The following is a 15649-nucleotide window of genomic DNA, read 5'->3' on the forward strand; positions in this document are numbered from 1 at the left end:
ATAATTATTTTTTTTTGCAGGTAAGATCCAGATCTTGGAGTTTTTTTGTCGGAGAATAAAATGTCTAGTCAGTAAATATTTTCACAAACTTACTTTACAATACTTATTAATTTATAATATTAATATTTATTAGAGAAATTATGGTAATTTTTATTTTAATTATTTTATCAGATTTTTCATAGACTTATATTATTAAATGCACGATTTTTATTAATCAATAATCTTAATCAGATCCTGATTTTTTATATAAAATATTGCAAGATTTAAAATTAAACGGTAATTACGCCCAATTTTTTTTTCGCGAAGATTTTATTAATTTTTTTATAAAGATTAAAATTTAAAAATTTTCATAATAAAGTAAAATAATTTTTTTTTTAATGAAAAAAATTCAAACATCTTGCAGTTAATTTTATACAAAATTCTAATAAAAAGCGTATTAAATTAAAAAAAAATAGACAATTTCACCGACTTTGGCATAATCACAACTAAAACTTATAATCTATAACAACTTCCTCGTCGTAAATGTAATCCATCACCATTTTATGGCACTTTCTTACAGTATACTTTATATATTTTTATTGATCTACAAAACAAATACTTATAAATTTCTTTTTACATTACAAAAACTTTTGAAACTAACTTACAATAATAATTTACACTTTTGATTTGTCGTTAGAGGAGCCCGAACTCGACAAAAAGTCTTTTCAATCCCTATAAGTTCCTCAACAAAACTTATAAAAGAAATTTTATCACCTACAAAACTAGCAATTACACTAAAAATAGGATTTAATCACAGACAAATCCACAATACTGAAATAACGAGACATTTGATCATTTTAGAATTTTAAAAACTCAAAAAATTTCTGCAATTTTCTAATCAATAGTTTATCTAAAAAATAAAATCCAAAAATCAAGTATCCCCAAATTCCAGTTCAAACACAAAATTATCTTTGGGTAGCAAGCCAGTCATTTTTAATCATATCAGATCCCTTTTCCGCAATCATAATAACCGGCGCATTAGTATTCCCACTGCTGATAGTCGGCATAATCGAAGCATCGATAACTCTCAAGTTATCAATCCCATGAACCCTCAACCTATGATCAACAACAGCCCCGGGATCATCAATCGGGCCCATTTTAGCCGTCCCAACCGGATGATAAATAGTCATAGTAATATGCCTGATATGACACTCCCAATACTGATCACTCGCAAATTTAAACTGCCTGCACCCAGGAATTTTAATCCTGTGAATCCTGGATCCGAACTGCTTAAAAACCTTGGCCTCGCTGATCCTAACCGCGAGTTTCGCGCCCTCTACCAATCTAGCCATATCCTCAGGCTCCGCGAAGTAATTAGAATTAATCAGCGGACTAGAAAAAGGATTGCTGTTCCTCAACCTAACAGTTCCTCTAGATTTAGGCCTTAAAAGCAGCGGCATTAGCGTCCAGGCGTCCTTATTAGTAATCGGCCTGAAAACCGTATCATAAACCTCATCAGTGAGACTCAGAACCTTTCTGACCTGGACTCCTGCATCAGAACTCAGCGAAGCGGGCGCCATGTGCAGCTGAATATCAGGATACAGCCCCGTTTCATTGGCATACTTAGTATTGATAAAAGCATAGCCTTCAACTCCTCCCAAAGTGGTCATAGGACCTCTTCCGTTGATCACATAATTAGTGGTGATTTGCGCAGCTTGGAACCGGTCCTGGACGATAGACACTGGCTTGTCCACCAGGAAAGTAAGTCCCGCCATTCCTACATGGTCCTGAAGATTATCTCCAACTGGAAGATCCTTTAAAACCGGAATTCCCATTTCTTGCAAATGATATCTATGTCCCACGCCAGAAAGCATCAACAATTGTGGAGAATTAATCGCTCCGGCTGATAAAATGACCTCTTTTCTGGCTCTGATAACTTGCTTCTTGCCATCGCGATAGAATTCTACCCCCACGGCCCGCGAACTCAAGGGATCTATCAGTATTCTGGTAACATGGGTATTCATCGCGACGTGCAAATTCTTCCTTAATCTAACCGGCCGAAGAAAGGCCTTGGAAGTTGAGCATCTACTGCCGCGTCTTATCGTCCCTTGAGCAATCATGAATCCCGTTTGATATTCTCCATTAATGTCCCGATTTTCGTAGCCGAGTTCTGTCCCAGCCTGGACGAAAGCAACGACCAGTGGTGTTCTCCAAGGCGACTCTTGAACCGTCAAGTAACCGCCTGTTCCGTGATAAGGACTGTTTCTTAAATAAGGATTGCGATTGTCTTCAGACTTCTTGAAGTAGTAAAGCGCTTGCTCGTAGCCCCATCCAGGGTTTCCCAAAGCCTCCCAGTGGTCATAGTCGAACCTGTTCCCTCGGACATAGAGCATGTAGTTCAAGGTTGAAGATCCGCCCATAACTTTGCCCCTAGGCCAGTTGCAGCGCCCGTTTTTCATCGCCATGCAAGAAGTCCCGCTGGGTTCAGTTTTGTACTTCCAGTCCAGCTTGCTAAGTTGGAGATACGCAGCTAGGGACGGGACGTCTGTGATTTCGTTCTCGTCGGGTCCGGCTTCTAGCAGAAGGACCTTCAAATCTGGGATTTCAGTTAGCCGACTTGCCACCACAGCTCCTGCAGATCCTCCGCCAATTATTATGAAGTCATATTGAGGATCCAGAGGGTGGCGATCGATGATCCGGTTCTCTGGGTCTAATTGGTCGTACCGGTAGTAGGAGAGGCCGATTATCACCAAGGGAACCAACCAGAAACCCGTTCCCATCAAACCCAGGGCGCTTTTTAGGGTTGAGGCTATTATCAGGGCGCTTAGAACCATTTTAGAGTGATTTTTGGCGCAGCTTTTTCATCACAGACCACGTGTGGGTTGAAGATGGACGCATTTTATGTCACTATCTGGAAAATTATAGAATTTAGTATTTAGAATTTGGTTTATTAATTAATGCCAAGGCTCAAATGGCAATTTCAATACATAGTAAATAAGATTAAGTAGATTAAGAGTAGATAAATACAATCGTGAGTATATAAAATAGTAGAAGATATCAATTTATCAGATAATGATTAATTTGAAGCTAATAATACAATTCATTTCAATTTCAATCACTATCTCAGATTCATAAATCTAAGAATTCTACTTTTCAATTATCAAGATTCAATAGATAATTATAGACTTGATTTTTAAAAACTTGCAAGCTAGAAGAAGTAACAATTTCAGCAGGTAATTATTCCCAAAGTTTTATCACTGTTACTGTAAAGGATTTCTCTAAGTAAGTAGAAGTAAAGTGGGGTAGTTCGAACGAGGTGTGTTTTTTTTTTTGCAGCCAATCTATCCGATTATAGGGAAAATTTTTTTTTATTTCAGATTTTAAGTGGAAAATTCTTTTTTTAGTGTTTGTTGTTTTTGTTGTTGTTAGGTAACAGGTCGTTTAACCTTAATATTGTTATATTATAACGGAAGGAAGAGATTGAGCAAAGGAGATCAGAATGGATGTTTGTTATTAAAACAGGATGTGCTCCCTGTTCGTTCAGAAAAAGTAGACGGTGATCTCATAACGGGGAAAAGGAGAAAGTGTTTCGGTGTGTCGCACACCTATCCTCTATAAACTAAATTCCCCTACCATTTTTTATACGAAAGTCACGGTTACGTTATGATTTCTCAATCGATCATACTCTATCTTAACAAGTAATGTCATTAGTACTACTTCCGATTAATTATTTATTTTTAAATATCATCGATACCGATTAATTAAACTGCTTGTTGAGTAACTCATGTTACAACTCAATAATTACTGCTTTTATTGTAATGTATTTAATTTCCCTTTAGATTTCAAATTTTCTTATTTTTGTTTTTGTTTTGTTGATTGATTTGTTGATATTTAATGAACTTTAATGATAGTTATTAAATTATTTTTAAACGTCAAATGGTTGAATAAATTTGGATCAATAGTTAATAAATCATTTATCAAATAAGATTTATTATCTGTTAATTAAAATTTTTTAATATTTAAAAAATTGTTTATTAAAGGCAATATTAAAATTGCTTTACTTTTATTCCAAAAATTTTTCTCTAAAATTAAAATTTTCAAAACTAAAGCCGTTTTTTTAAATTCTAAAATATTTCCAAAAATGTCGCATTAAAACTTATTTAAATTTCAAAATTTTCTATTAAAAATAAAAAAAAGTAATGAAAATTATTCTATATTATAATTACATAATGAATAAAAATAGAAGTCTAGACATAGCGGAAAAACGGAAATCGATTGTACTGGAACTATAATAACTTTCTTATAAAAAAGCTATAAAAAGTAAATAAACATCTATATATTTCCTCAAACATTCAACCATATAAGCCGATAAGTCGTAGTAGTATTAGCTTTAATGGAAACTCCATAAGATCGTGCGAAAAATAACCAACTCGGATCCTTACAACACGCAAGCCGAACTAATGCGGAAGTCATCCTTAACATTTCCTATGTTGGCTCATTAGATCGTTTGCTTTCATCCGTTTAGTCAGCACAATTTTCCATCCATTCTTATTACCATAATTGCAATTAATAATTTTCTATTCACGTTAACGATAATCACCAATTCTAATACTAATAATAAACGTATTGTTAATTACCTCTTGCATTTCCAACAGTCCATTTATAAATATTCGCTCATTGTCACGTCAGCTAACAACTTAGCACCTGTATGAAAAAAGTATCCCATTAATAATTACTCAAGTAAAGTTTCTAAAATTACGCAATTGGTAGTTCAATAATTTCTTTTTCAATACATAAATTTTTTTAAACATTTAAATTTAAATAACTTACACAAAAAATTTCTGTTTCAAATAACCCAAACAAAATCATCAACGTAAATTAATAAAAGCTATCACAGTTCACAAAAAATTTCAAATGCCACCAATGACTAGTCAAAATTGATTGAAAAGTAATAATTAAAAAGCACCACTAAAAACAATCACTAGCTCTCGCTGAATGTCGCTGCATATGAGAGTAAGGTGAAAAAGTTGTCTAGTAATCCTCGTAACGTCTAAAGGGTATATGCCTTTGGACGTGGTTCTCAAAAGCAACAATAATAACCCCTACCTGGGCAATATTTGGCCGTTGCGTGGTGGAGCTCATTGCGTCCTTCTCCAAAGGCTCTTTACTCTTAACTTTGTCAGTGAAAGTGGTCTCTTTCTGCAGCACATAACACATAACAACTACCAACTAGCCAATACCGTACGGATTCGAGCATGATGATGATGATGATGGCGTTTGCTACCACTCTCTTTCTATCCTTGTGCCTTGCCGATCCCGATTATGTGGTAACACTTGCCTTCCAACTCCATACCACTGACTTCAACATTGTGCTCATAGTTAGTAGTTAACAGTCTTCTTAACAGTTGATAGTTAACAGTTGCTAACTTATCATGATCACAAGCGCTATCAGTTCTGTGGATCTGAATCTAGCCTGAAGAACGATTAAAATATCGAAATTGATAAAGATGAATTATTATCTCGGTCTTAAATTAAGCATGCCTTGCATATTATATTGCATTAGAGGATAGATTAATTGAAGAAAGCTGGCTTATTTCCCACGATACCGTTCTCGGTGGATTCGTTCATTCGTTTATATCAATATTATCTCGGATTATTAAGTTGTAACGCGCCCATACGATTTTTACTTCCTCATTACCCAAGAAAACAATTTAGATCCTCGGAAGGAAGGAACATTGGCGAAGCTTATAACTTAAAACACATGCACGGTGAATTAACTTTCACTGAGAAATCATGAAAATTAGGTGTAGTGGATCGGTTTATAAATATCATAAATCGGATTTACATTTTTAGTACGAAATAAAGTCTATTGCTAGTGCTACTTTCTAATGTTTTGGGATTAGAGTTTACAGTCTTTGATGGGAATTGATGAAGTTGAACGTAGATATTTTAGGGAAAATTTTTGAGGTCAAAAATGAGACAAATTGGTTATATAGTTCAAAAATAACAACAGTTTGAAATTTTTTGGAAAATAAGTATTATACTTTTGATTGTTATTTTTTAAATTACTTTTGAACGCGATGGTTTGGTTGAATTTTTGAAATGTGCATCTGAAAGATTATTAAGTAAGCTTCAATTTCTACAGCGTCGTTTGCTCTAAGCCGGAAAGTAACTATATTTTTTAGTTTTTTAATAAAAATTTTGGTAGCTTTAATTGAAATTAAAATATTAGACTTTTGATGGTTCTTTTTAAAATAACTAAAAAATGGGATGAATTATTAAATTTCTGGAAAATTTATCTGAAAGCTTCAATTTCCATGTCTACATTTTTATTTTTAACTAAAAATTACTTATTTTTCCACCTCTTTAATAAAATTTTAAATAATTTTTCATCCAAATTTAATCAAATTTTTTATTTTTAACTTCCCGCTAAGAAAATCGAAGATTTTCAAAAATCGGGAAGTTATTTTTTTCACCCCGTTTTGCAAAAATCGAGTTTTCATCAGATCTCGACGTTTGAAGGTCACAGGAAGCTTCCCTGACTATCCCCGCGAGGTTGTCACGGTGTATCTATGTATGTGTGTGTGTGTGTGTATATGTGTGTGAAAGTATGTGAACCACTTATAACTTTTAAACGGCTTAAAGGTTCAATTCCAAAAACTAATCAGCTCTTAACCTCAAAAAACCACGTCGATCGCCACCAGTCCGGTCAAAATCGGTTGATTCGTTCGAGAGATATCGTGAACGAAAGAAAACCGAAAAAAGTGTTTTTTCGGAATAACTCCAAAATTCCAAGCGCGATCAATTCAAAATTTGAGATTCTTTATGAGGCTTAAAAAACTGCGTCGAATGCTTTTAACCGCGTAAAAATCGGTTTATTCATTCAAAAGTTATTGCGGTTTAAAAATTCAAAAAATAGTGTCTTATCAAATCTCTATCAGACTTTTGAGCTCGAAGAGCTTTAAAGCATAGGAAAGCAATCTCTTTGAGCTCAAAAAAGTCATTGGTGCAATTTTAAGCGCCTAAGTATGGAATTAGCGGGAAGTTGCAGGGATGGCCTTCAGGGTCAACCGTTTTCCTAATTTTTTTTTAAATAACTTTTGAAGGGGCTAATTTATTTACTTTTTGTAAAAACGCATCTGAAAGGTCATTGAATAAGCTTCAATTTCAGAATCTACTTGATTTTTTTTTAACAAAAATGACCTATTTGTCCACTTACGTGAGAAAAATTTGCAGGTTTTAAAAAAAAAAAAATCTATCTCATTTCTTCAAATTATCTTTTATTCAATTAATTTTTAATTATTTCCTTCAAAAGCAATTAACTTACAGTTGAATAGATACCATAAACAACATTTTTACTACAAAAATAAAATCTATTACCATTACTTTCTAATATTAAAGATTTAACTGTTGGTCAGTTTGGATATTCTTAATTAACATCTAAAATTGAACTTTCTAAGCGCTTTCGCGGCTTCAAAAATCACTTTGATTCACTTGCAATGATTAATTATACTTTAATTTGTATAATTAATTATAATTTCGTACAAACACAATGTGAGGAGAAAAAAATGAAAACATCTGATTATAGTGTTAAAACATTTATATATTTATAAATAATTTGACTTTCTTCAAGAATTACACATATAATATCTCTACTTCTCAGAGAACATATTTATCATTTTTTATGATTTATGACATAAATTAATACTTATATTACACGCATACTCTTACGCAACTGTACACCGCATACCGATTATTTGGTAACGACAATTAACAGCTACATATTATACATAGGTTATGCAACCAAATAAATATTATAGTTAACGATAATATTTTACAGTGAAAATATCATGCCTGTGCAAAAAAAGATCAACTCTCGTTCAAAGTATCAATTTCATTCTTAAATTTATATTTTTAACTTTATATTAACATTTCATCAAAAAAACCATTTTAATTTTTTAATAAAAAAATTTTTTTTGCTTAATTCAACTTCTTAAAAAATAATTTTTCCTTTTATCCATTTTTGCAAAAAAACTAAATTATTTTTCTCCTAAAAATTCACAAAATATCAATTTAAGAATCAAATTTAAAAAAAAATTTTTTTTGCACGTAGCCAAAAATTACACAGAAAAAAAATTTATTTAACCTATAAAATTATTTTACAAGCCTATAAAATTTTCTAAATATTTTCTTGCGTCAAAAAAATAATTTTTCTTTCTATTAATCATCTTCCACGCGACCGATAACTCCTCCCAACCCTCCAGTCTTCTTTGATCATATCGCTGACCTTTTCCCCGATCATAATAACAGGAGCATTAGGATTTCCACTGACAATAGTGGGCATAATAGAAGCATCCGCGACTCTGAGCCCTCTAACTCCATAAACCCTCAATCTAGAATCAACAACAGCAGTAGGATCACTTCTAGGTCCCATTTTACATGTCCCCGCTGGATGATAAATTGTAAAAGTAAAGTGTCTTATCGCGCACTCCCAGTACTCATAAGTGTCAAACTCAAAATGCTGACACCCGGGCATCGGAATAGTGAGAGGCCGGGATCCAAACCTCTGGAAGGCCGTAGTATTGGAGACTTCCATCGCGATTCTTATAGCGTCAACCAGAATATCAATATCTTCTTTGTATGCAAAATAATTGGGATTGATATCAGGATGAACAAAGGGGTTCCTGCTTTTGAGTCGGATCCAGCCGGTGCTTTTGGGCCTGAGCAACAAAGGAAGAATCGTCCAGACTTCGGCTTTCTCCAGCGGCTTGTACATCACATTGTACACGCGATCTCTCAAGTTGCAGGCTTTTCTGATGTAATCTCCGTCGTCAGAGCTGGTTGAACTTGGCCCGAAGTGAAATTGAACGTCTGGCCAGTCGATGGATCGATCAGCGAACTTGGAATTGACGAAGGCAACGGCCTCGATCCCTGGATTGCTCATTGGTCCGCGTTCATTCAAAATATACTCCATCGCAACGGAAAAAGACTGAAAGCGTGACTTTTTGAAAGTTATCGGCTCGTCGATCAAAAATGTCAGCCCGCCTAGACCCACGTGGTCCTGCAAGTTATCTCCAACTCTAAGATCAGATAGGATGGGGATTCCCAGATCATCCAGGTGCTCTCTTGGTCCAATTCCTGACAGCATCAGCAATTGAGGAGAACCTATGGCGCCTGCTGAAAGAATAACTTCGCGACGTACATGTGCGAATTGCTTCCTTCCATCTCGCAGGAATTCAACACCAGTGGCTCGCTTGTCTTTGTTGAACAATAGCTTGAGAACCTGAGCGTGCATCGCAATGTGCAGATTCTTGCGGTTCTTGACTGGTCGCAAGAACGCTTTCGCGGTTGAACATCTGCTTCCGCGCCTTATTGTTGCTTGGGTTAGCATGAATCCTGTTTGGTTCGCGCCGTTTATGTCGCGGAAAGTGTAACCCAATTCCTGGCCCGCTTGGATGAATGCTATTGACAATGGGGTTCTCCAAGCTGGTTCTTGGACTGTTAACAGACCGCCTGTGCCGTGATAAGGTGTTTTTGCTAGATATGGATTACGATTGTCTTCTGATTTTATGAAGTAAGGAAGGACGTCGTCGTAGCTCCAACCTTTGTTTCCTTGGGATTCCCAGCTGTCATAGTCGTGCCTAAAATAATTTTATTATTGTTTAAAAAGAAAGTCTTCTAAGGAAATAACAAATCATTATCTAGTCAATCTAAAAATGGCCATAACTCCTAAAATATTAGTTTTATTGAAAAATTATAAGACTAAAACTGTAGTTTAGAGAATTTCCTACAAAAAAAGTTTTTATATCATAGGACTATCTTCAATATTTTAGGAGATATAACAACACATAGAAGGATTTAGTACGGAGTACTAAACTGATTTAGTAACAAAATTTTTATTCATTTATTTGGGAGAAACAAATATTTTGTACCTATCAATATTATTTGTTACAGTTTAACAGATGATTTCTTTATATGAACATAGCCTTATTACATGGAAATAAATATTTATTTCCACCAAATAATATTTAGTAACAGGTACTAAATATTTCTTTGGCAAGTATTGTCGGCAGATGGCTATGCTTTAATTCCAATGTTTATGTGATACATAACCTATTCACTAACTTAGATTATTTTATTCAGCTCGATTTTGGAAGATTTATTAAACCTTTAAAAACATACATACTCCCAATAAATTTCTTCTATTTATGTCTTTTCACAGTGGAGTTTAGTTTACATTTTTCAATTAGTCTATTATTGATATGTTAAAGACTTGTTTAATTTTAAATTTTATAAATGTTTCAAACAAAAAAATATAATTTAATGAGATTCTTATCTTTATAATACCTTAAATTTTAACTTAAAATTATTTATTTTAATTATTTTGATTTATTTTGAGTTAAAAAGTTAGGTTATACGCTAAAATTAGTTAAAAAATTAATTTCTTAATTGAGTAGCAATAAATAATTTGTTAAATACTACTAAATATTTATTTGGTGGAACTAAATGGACTTTAATAAATGATTTAGTGCCTATTACTAAATATTTGGTAATGAAAGGTTACTAAATCATTGAGTATCTGTTACTAAATCTCATTAAATAGAACTAAATCCTTCTATCAGTGAACTTAGATAGTTGTAAATAAAAAATCATTATTAAGACCATAAAAATGGTCATAACTCTTGAAATATTGATTTTTGGAAAAAATTATGGGACCAAAATTGTAGCTTAGAAAATTTCCTACAAAAAACATTTTTATACTATGGAGCTATCTTCAATATTTTAGGAGCTACAGTGACTTTAGTGCTTATTATTAAGTTAGATGGAAAATTTATCATTTCTAGTGAACTATTGTTAAAAATAAATTCTCTAACAAAAATTTACCGATTTCCGCGTACATAAACCATCGCATTGAGGACACTGCTTCCTCCCAGAACTTTTCCGCGTGGCCAATTGCATTTATCGCCAATCATCGCCAGACAATACGCGGAGGTATTTGACACGGAGGTCTGGTACTTCCAGTCGAGTTCAGAAAGTTGGGTATAGACAGCCAAGGCAGGTACATCAGAAACTTCATTCTCATCTCCGCCAGCCTCCAGAAGAAGCACCGTCCAATTTGCAACCTCCGACAACCTCGAGGCAATCACGGCTCCAGCGCTTCCGCCTCCTACGACGATGAAATCATAGACTAGAAATAGCTAAATTATTCGGTAAATCAATAAATCGGCTTTAACATCCACTTGTGAGTAACAAATTACCTCTTTAGCGTCCGTGGGGCGTGATTCTGGATCCGCGCTGTTGTATTGATAGTACGTCAATCCCAGAGCAATCAGCGGAATCAGTACAGTGCTCGTACCCACTATACCAACCAGTCCCATTGATGTGTTTTTTTGGTATAACTTTGGGTAGTCATCGAACAAATAGAGGTTACGAAAATTCAATCACAAAAATCGCTGAAACAGAAAACAAGTTTATTGGAATTTACGCGTGATAACTCAATCAGATAATTTTTTTATTTATTTGTGAATAGATTTTTGGAGAAATTTAATTAATGATTTTTTATCATAGATTTTTTTGCTATTTTTAGACTGTCTTGTCGGATCTTAATAAAACTATTTTTTTTTAGTCAAATTTGAAAAAAAGTCAAATTTTTTTAATAGTTTAAAAAGTCAAAAAATTCAAAATTTTTCGGAAAATTTACTCGTTCTTTTTTAAATAACTTTTGAACGCAATAACTTATCGAATTTCTGTAAAATTTATTTAAAAGATTATCAAATAACCTCTAATCTCCATATCAATTTTTTTTTCTAGACTAAATATTCCCTATCTTTTCACTTATTTAATAATATTTTTGAAAAATATCTTAGAAATGAAAACTATCAAACTGTTACCGTTTCTTTTATAAATAACTTAATAACACAATGATTTCTTAAATTTTCATAATATACATTTAAAAACTCATTAAATAATCTTCAATTTCCATGACGATTTATTTTTATAAACAAAAAATTTCCTATTTTTATAAAAATTTTCGTTAATTCTCATAGAAATGCAATCAAATTTTTCCCGTTTCTTTTCTAAATAACTTTTAAACGCGATGACTTTAAAATTTTTTATGAAAATCATCTAACAGTGCATTAAATAACGTTCAATTATCATGTCTATTTTCTTTATAAACCAACAATTACCTAATTCTTTCACCTATTAGATAACATTCTAAAGAAATTTAATAAAGAAACAAACTTTTCATAGTTTTTTTCCAAATAAGACAATGATAAAATTTATCTGAAAGTTTATTAAATACGCTTTAATTTTTCTACGAATAATTATTTAATTTTCCACCTATTTAATAAAATTTTTACTAGATTTCTAAGAAAATCCAACAAACAAAAATTTTGTATTAATTTCACCAATTTTACAACTTTTAAATCCTTCCTACCAAATAATCTTTCACTTTAATTCCTTGCTCAAAAAACCACCAAATTACAGTTATTATTTGCAAAAACAAATGACAATACTTACCAACAAACAAACAAACTTTAATTAAACAATTATCCTTGCCCGCGATGCGCTAGCACTGCCAATTGTGAAATCCATTCAAAACATTCAACGGTAAACAGTGAAAGTAGGTCAATTTACTTTTTTTACTCGCTTCTATATATAATTTGCTTTATTTATTTACTATAGTCCTTTAATTTGAGCAATTAATCCCGTTAATGTAATCAAAAGTCTCACTTAAAGTCTTTGCACACCGAAAAAAAATTAAACAAACAAATTCACTCACCTGTCAGTTGTTTGCCCGGCTTTTTCCCAAATTTTTGTGCTGTCACTCCCGGGTTTTCTCGGCGACAAAAAACAACTGATTGATCAGCTGATTATTGATCAATATCGACCGCGTAAACTAGTAAAAAATAGTGTTAAGATAAGCGAACATAACATTAAACATGACTGTTGAGATTGACTTTGGTAAAAGCCGACTTTAACTCAATACCAAGACTCTGAGTGAATGTTCTCAGAGAAAACAACTTCCCTCTCTACTTTTACGCTTAAAACTTAGACCTTTCATTGCCAACGTGACAAGACGCACAACCTTATAAGCTTATATATATTTTAATTATAAATTATAAAAGTTTTTAATTGTAAATATTATCACGTTCATTTTCATTTCATTTTCTTCCTTATTTACGAGACTTAATCGCGTGTAAACAACATTCGCTTATTAATTAATTAATTATATTATTATCTCCTCGAATTAATTTAATTAAATTAAATTAAAAATTTTTAATAGAAGATTGTAAAATAAATAATAAGAGAATAAGTAATTAGAAAAAATTTGATTGAAATTTTTGGGAACTTTCTCAATCATTTTTAATATTATTATTATTATTATTATTATTATTATTATTATTACTATCGAAGGTGTACGTGACGGTTAGCAGGTCTCACCTGCGATCGAGATGTTTGTCGACACTTACGCTAGTACAAATATTTATGTATGTTATATCGAGCCCCGGAAATTGGTAATCATTTATAACATAATCGTGTAATTTCCTTGACCTTGACACCATACCTCGTTCATTGCTTTTCTTTTTTATCTTATTTGTTATGGTTGTACTTGATACCATGTTTTTAGATTTTGTAACGATCGCCTTTGTATACTTTAATTAAATTTAATTACTTTCCAGCGAATAATTTCATGTTTATATACATGGATATTATAATTTGAAATTTGTAACCCGAATATTCCGAGCATGAAGAAAAATAATAATAATAATAATATTTTTCTTTTGAATTAATATTTTAGAAGTTAGTCATTTTCTATAGCAACTAATTAATTCGCTGTATCTCCTAAAATATTGAAGATAGCTTCATAATATAAAAACATTTTGTGTAGGAAATTTTCTAAGCTACAATTTTAGCTTATGTTTTTTTTTACCAAAAATCATTATTTCAAAAGTTATGACCATTTTTATAGTGATTAGATAATGATTTTTCATTTTTTAGTTAGTAGGCTTTACTTAATTTGCTATATCTCCTAAAATATTGAAGATAGCTCCATAGTACAAAAACGCTTTTTGTAGAAAATTTTCTAAGCTACAATTTTGGTCTCTGATGATTTTTCAATAAAATCAATATTTGATCAATCAATAATGATAATAATAATAGTTTTATCTAATTTTTTTGTGTAGCAATAATAAAAATGGACAAATGACTTTGATTTGAAATTTTGATTGATTTTGCGCAATGAATACATTTGTCATTCGAATACAACTCAGTAGTTTAAAAACATTTCTCTTGTCTACGTGACACACATTAAAATTGAAATTTAAAAAGAAAGCAAATACGTGAGTCATCAACCGAATGACATCTACTTCCGAAAGAAACATCCTCTAGAAAGCGAATTGTTGTGATAGTTAATTTGCATAAATCAATACGCTTCTCTATTACAAAACTTTTTATGCTTGAAAAAGTTACGTCCAATAAATCCGTCTCACTAAATCTCGTATTCAATAATTAATAATAAAAATTTTATAACTGAAAAAATAAAATACCACTTTCGGCTTTTGTACTATTCAAAATTAATTATAAGGTAATAAATTCCAACAGTTAAATTTTATTGATACAATAAAACGTTTAAAAATAATTACGACTTCTTTTAATAGGTAAAAACGTTTATTTACATTAAATTTTATTTAAAAAATATGTACAATTGTCATTAACTGCACGATAAAATTCACCCTTGAAACAGAGAGCGTTCGTATTAAGAAACTTTTTCTGATTCGTGCTCGTAATAGTGTATGCAACACGGGCGAATTAGTTCCAGTAGATGAAATTATTTTATTTATATTTTTTTTGTACAGTATGCACTTTGTATTGAGCAATTGCGCTCCGCTCACTTAAGCCAGTTACTTTTTACACTGATAGAAGAATTTATTAATTGTTAATAAATTCAATTATTAAGAAATAATTTATCAATTACCATCAATTATTTTTTTTTTAATATTTATAAAAATTTCTTGGAAAAATATTATATTTTTTATAAATTAATAAATGTATATTCATAATTTAATTTTAGAGAAAAATAATTAAGACAGAAATTGTAAAGAAATGAATTTTAAAAAATGTTGCTGTCAATAAAAATTTTTATAAGATCGATATTTTCAAAAATATAGCTAATTTTTTTTTAAGTTATATTACATTTTTTAAAACAAAATAGAATTTAAAAAAAAAAAATGGCTGCAGTTTTGAAATTTTTGATTTAAAAGAAAAAAGTTTAAAACAAAAGTTGAAGAGCTGAGTTTCAAAAGGGTATCTTTTCATTTTTGATTAATCAAAACAAAAAACTGGTTATCTTCAATTATAAATATTTGTATTGAACTTTTTTTAATTTAGCTATAAAGTTCTATCGGTTATGAAGCTGCAATTCGATATTAATTTATAAATCTTTATAATTTTCGAAGTAATTAATGTTTAAAATTTCAGAAAACTGGTCTTTTGAAAATCAGCTCCTCAGTTATAAAGAAATAAATTTTAATTTATTTTAATATTAATGAAAATTTATATAAGATCAATATTTATCATCATTTTCAATGTTGTCTTTAACGATCGATTTATTTACTGTTAACATATCTTACTCTATTTAAATTAAGAAGCTATAAATAAATATTTA

The 15649-nt window shown here is 31.3% G+C and overlaps 3 protein-coding genes across 7 annotated transcripts in view; 1 reads left to right on the forward strand and 2 right to left on the reverse strand.

Annotated features, from left to right (window-relative positions):
* LOC123271979 (flotillin-2) overlaps positions 1-15649 on the forward strand; it is a 67612-nt gene that overhangs the window by 13867 nt on the left and 38096 nt on the right. The gene's annotated exons all lie outside the window — the stretch shown is intronic.
* On the reverse strand, positions 470-5382 carry LOC123271972 (glucose dehydrogenase [FAD, quinone]). 2 transcript variants are annotated; one of them, XM_044738507.1, is made up of 3 exons: positions 5086-5382; positions 4617-4683; positions 470-2890 (listed from the first exon to the last, which is right to left on the reverse strand). In XM_044738507.1, exon 3 carries the CDS (start codon positions 2811-2813, stop codon positions 945-947), a length of 1869 nt encoding a protein of 622 aa, XP_044594442.1. In that variant the 5' UTR covers positions 2814-2890; positions 4617-4683; positions 5086-5382; the 3' UTR covers positions 470-944. The 2 variants fall into 2 exon arrangements, with proteins under 2 accessions (XP_044594442.1, XP_044594441.1); XM_044738506.1 differs by having other exon boundaries at positions 4810-5382.
* Positions 8129-13135, reverse strand: LOC123271975 (glucose dehydrogenase [FAD, quinone]). 3 transcript variants are annotated; one of them, XM_044738513.1, is made up of 4 exons: positions 12764-13135; positions 11238-11432; positions 10864-11177; positions 8129-9620 (listed from the first exon to the last, which is right to left on the reverse strand). In XM_044738513.1, the coding sequence occupies exons 2-4, from the start codon at positions 11355-11357 to the stop codon at positions 8204-8206; spliced, it is 1851 nt and encodes a 616-aa protein (XP_044594448.1). In that variant the 5' UTR covers positions 11358-11432; positions 12764-13135; the 3' UTR covers positions 8129-8203. The 3 variants fall into 3 exon arrangements, with proteins under 3 accessions (XP_044594448.1, XP_044594449.1, XP_044594450.1); XM_044738514.1 differs by lacking the exon at positions 12764-13135 and having other exon boundaries at positions 8130-9620; positions 10864-11146; positions 11238-11379; XM_044738515.1 differs by lacking the exon at positions 12764-13135 and having other exon boundaries at positions 8130-9620; positions 10864-11167; positions 11238-11297.

Source organism: Cotesia glomerata, linkage group LG9 (genome assembly GCF_020080835.1).
Source record: "Cotesia glomerata isolate CgM1 linkage group LG9, MPM_Cglom_v2.3, whole genome shotgun sequence".
Taxonomy (NCBI): Eukaryota; Metazoa; Arthropoda; class Insecta; order Hymenoptera; family Braconidae; genus Cotesia; species Cotesia glomerata.

What these genes read in the sequence shown, in the direction of transcription:
- LOC123271972 (XM_044738507.1), bottom strand. Translation starts at nt 2,813, where the DNA reads ATGGTTCTAAGCGCCCTGATAATAGCCTCAACCCTAAAAAGCGCCCTG.
- LOC123271975 (XM_044738513.1), bottom strand. Translation starts at nt 11,357, where the DNA reads ATGGGACTGGTTGGTATAGTGGGTACGAGCACTGTACTGATTCCGCTG. An exon ending in GCCCCACGGACGCTAAAGAG is followed by an intron (nt 11,178 to 11,237) that starts GTAATTTGTTAC and finishes CGAATAATTTAG; the next exon opens with CTATTTCTAGTCTATGATTT. An exon ending in GTTTATGTACGCGGAAATCG is followed by an intron (nt 9,621 to 10,863) that starts GTAAATTTTTGT and finishes AAATTATTTTAG; the next exon opens with GCACGACTATGACAGCTGGG.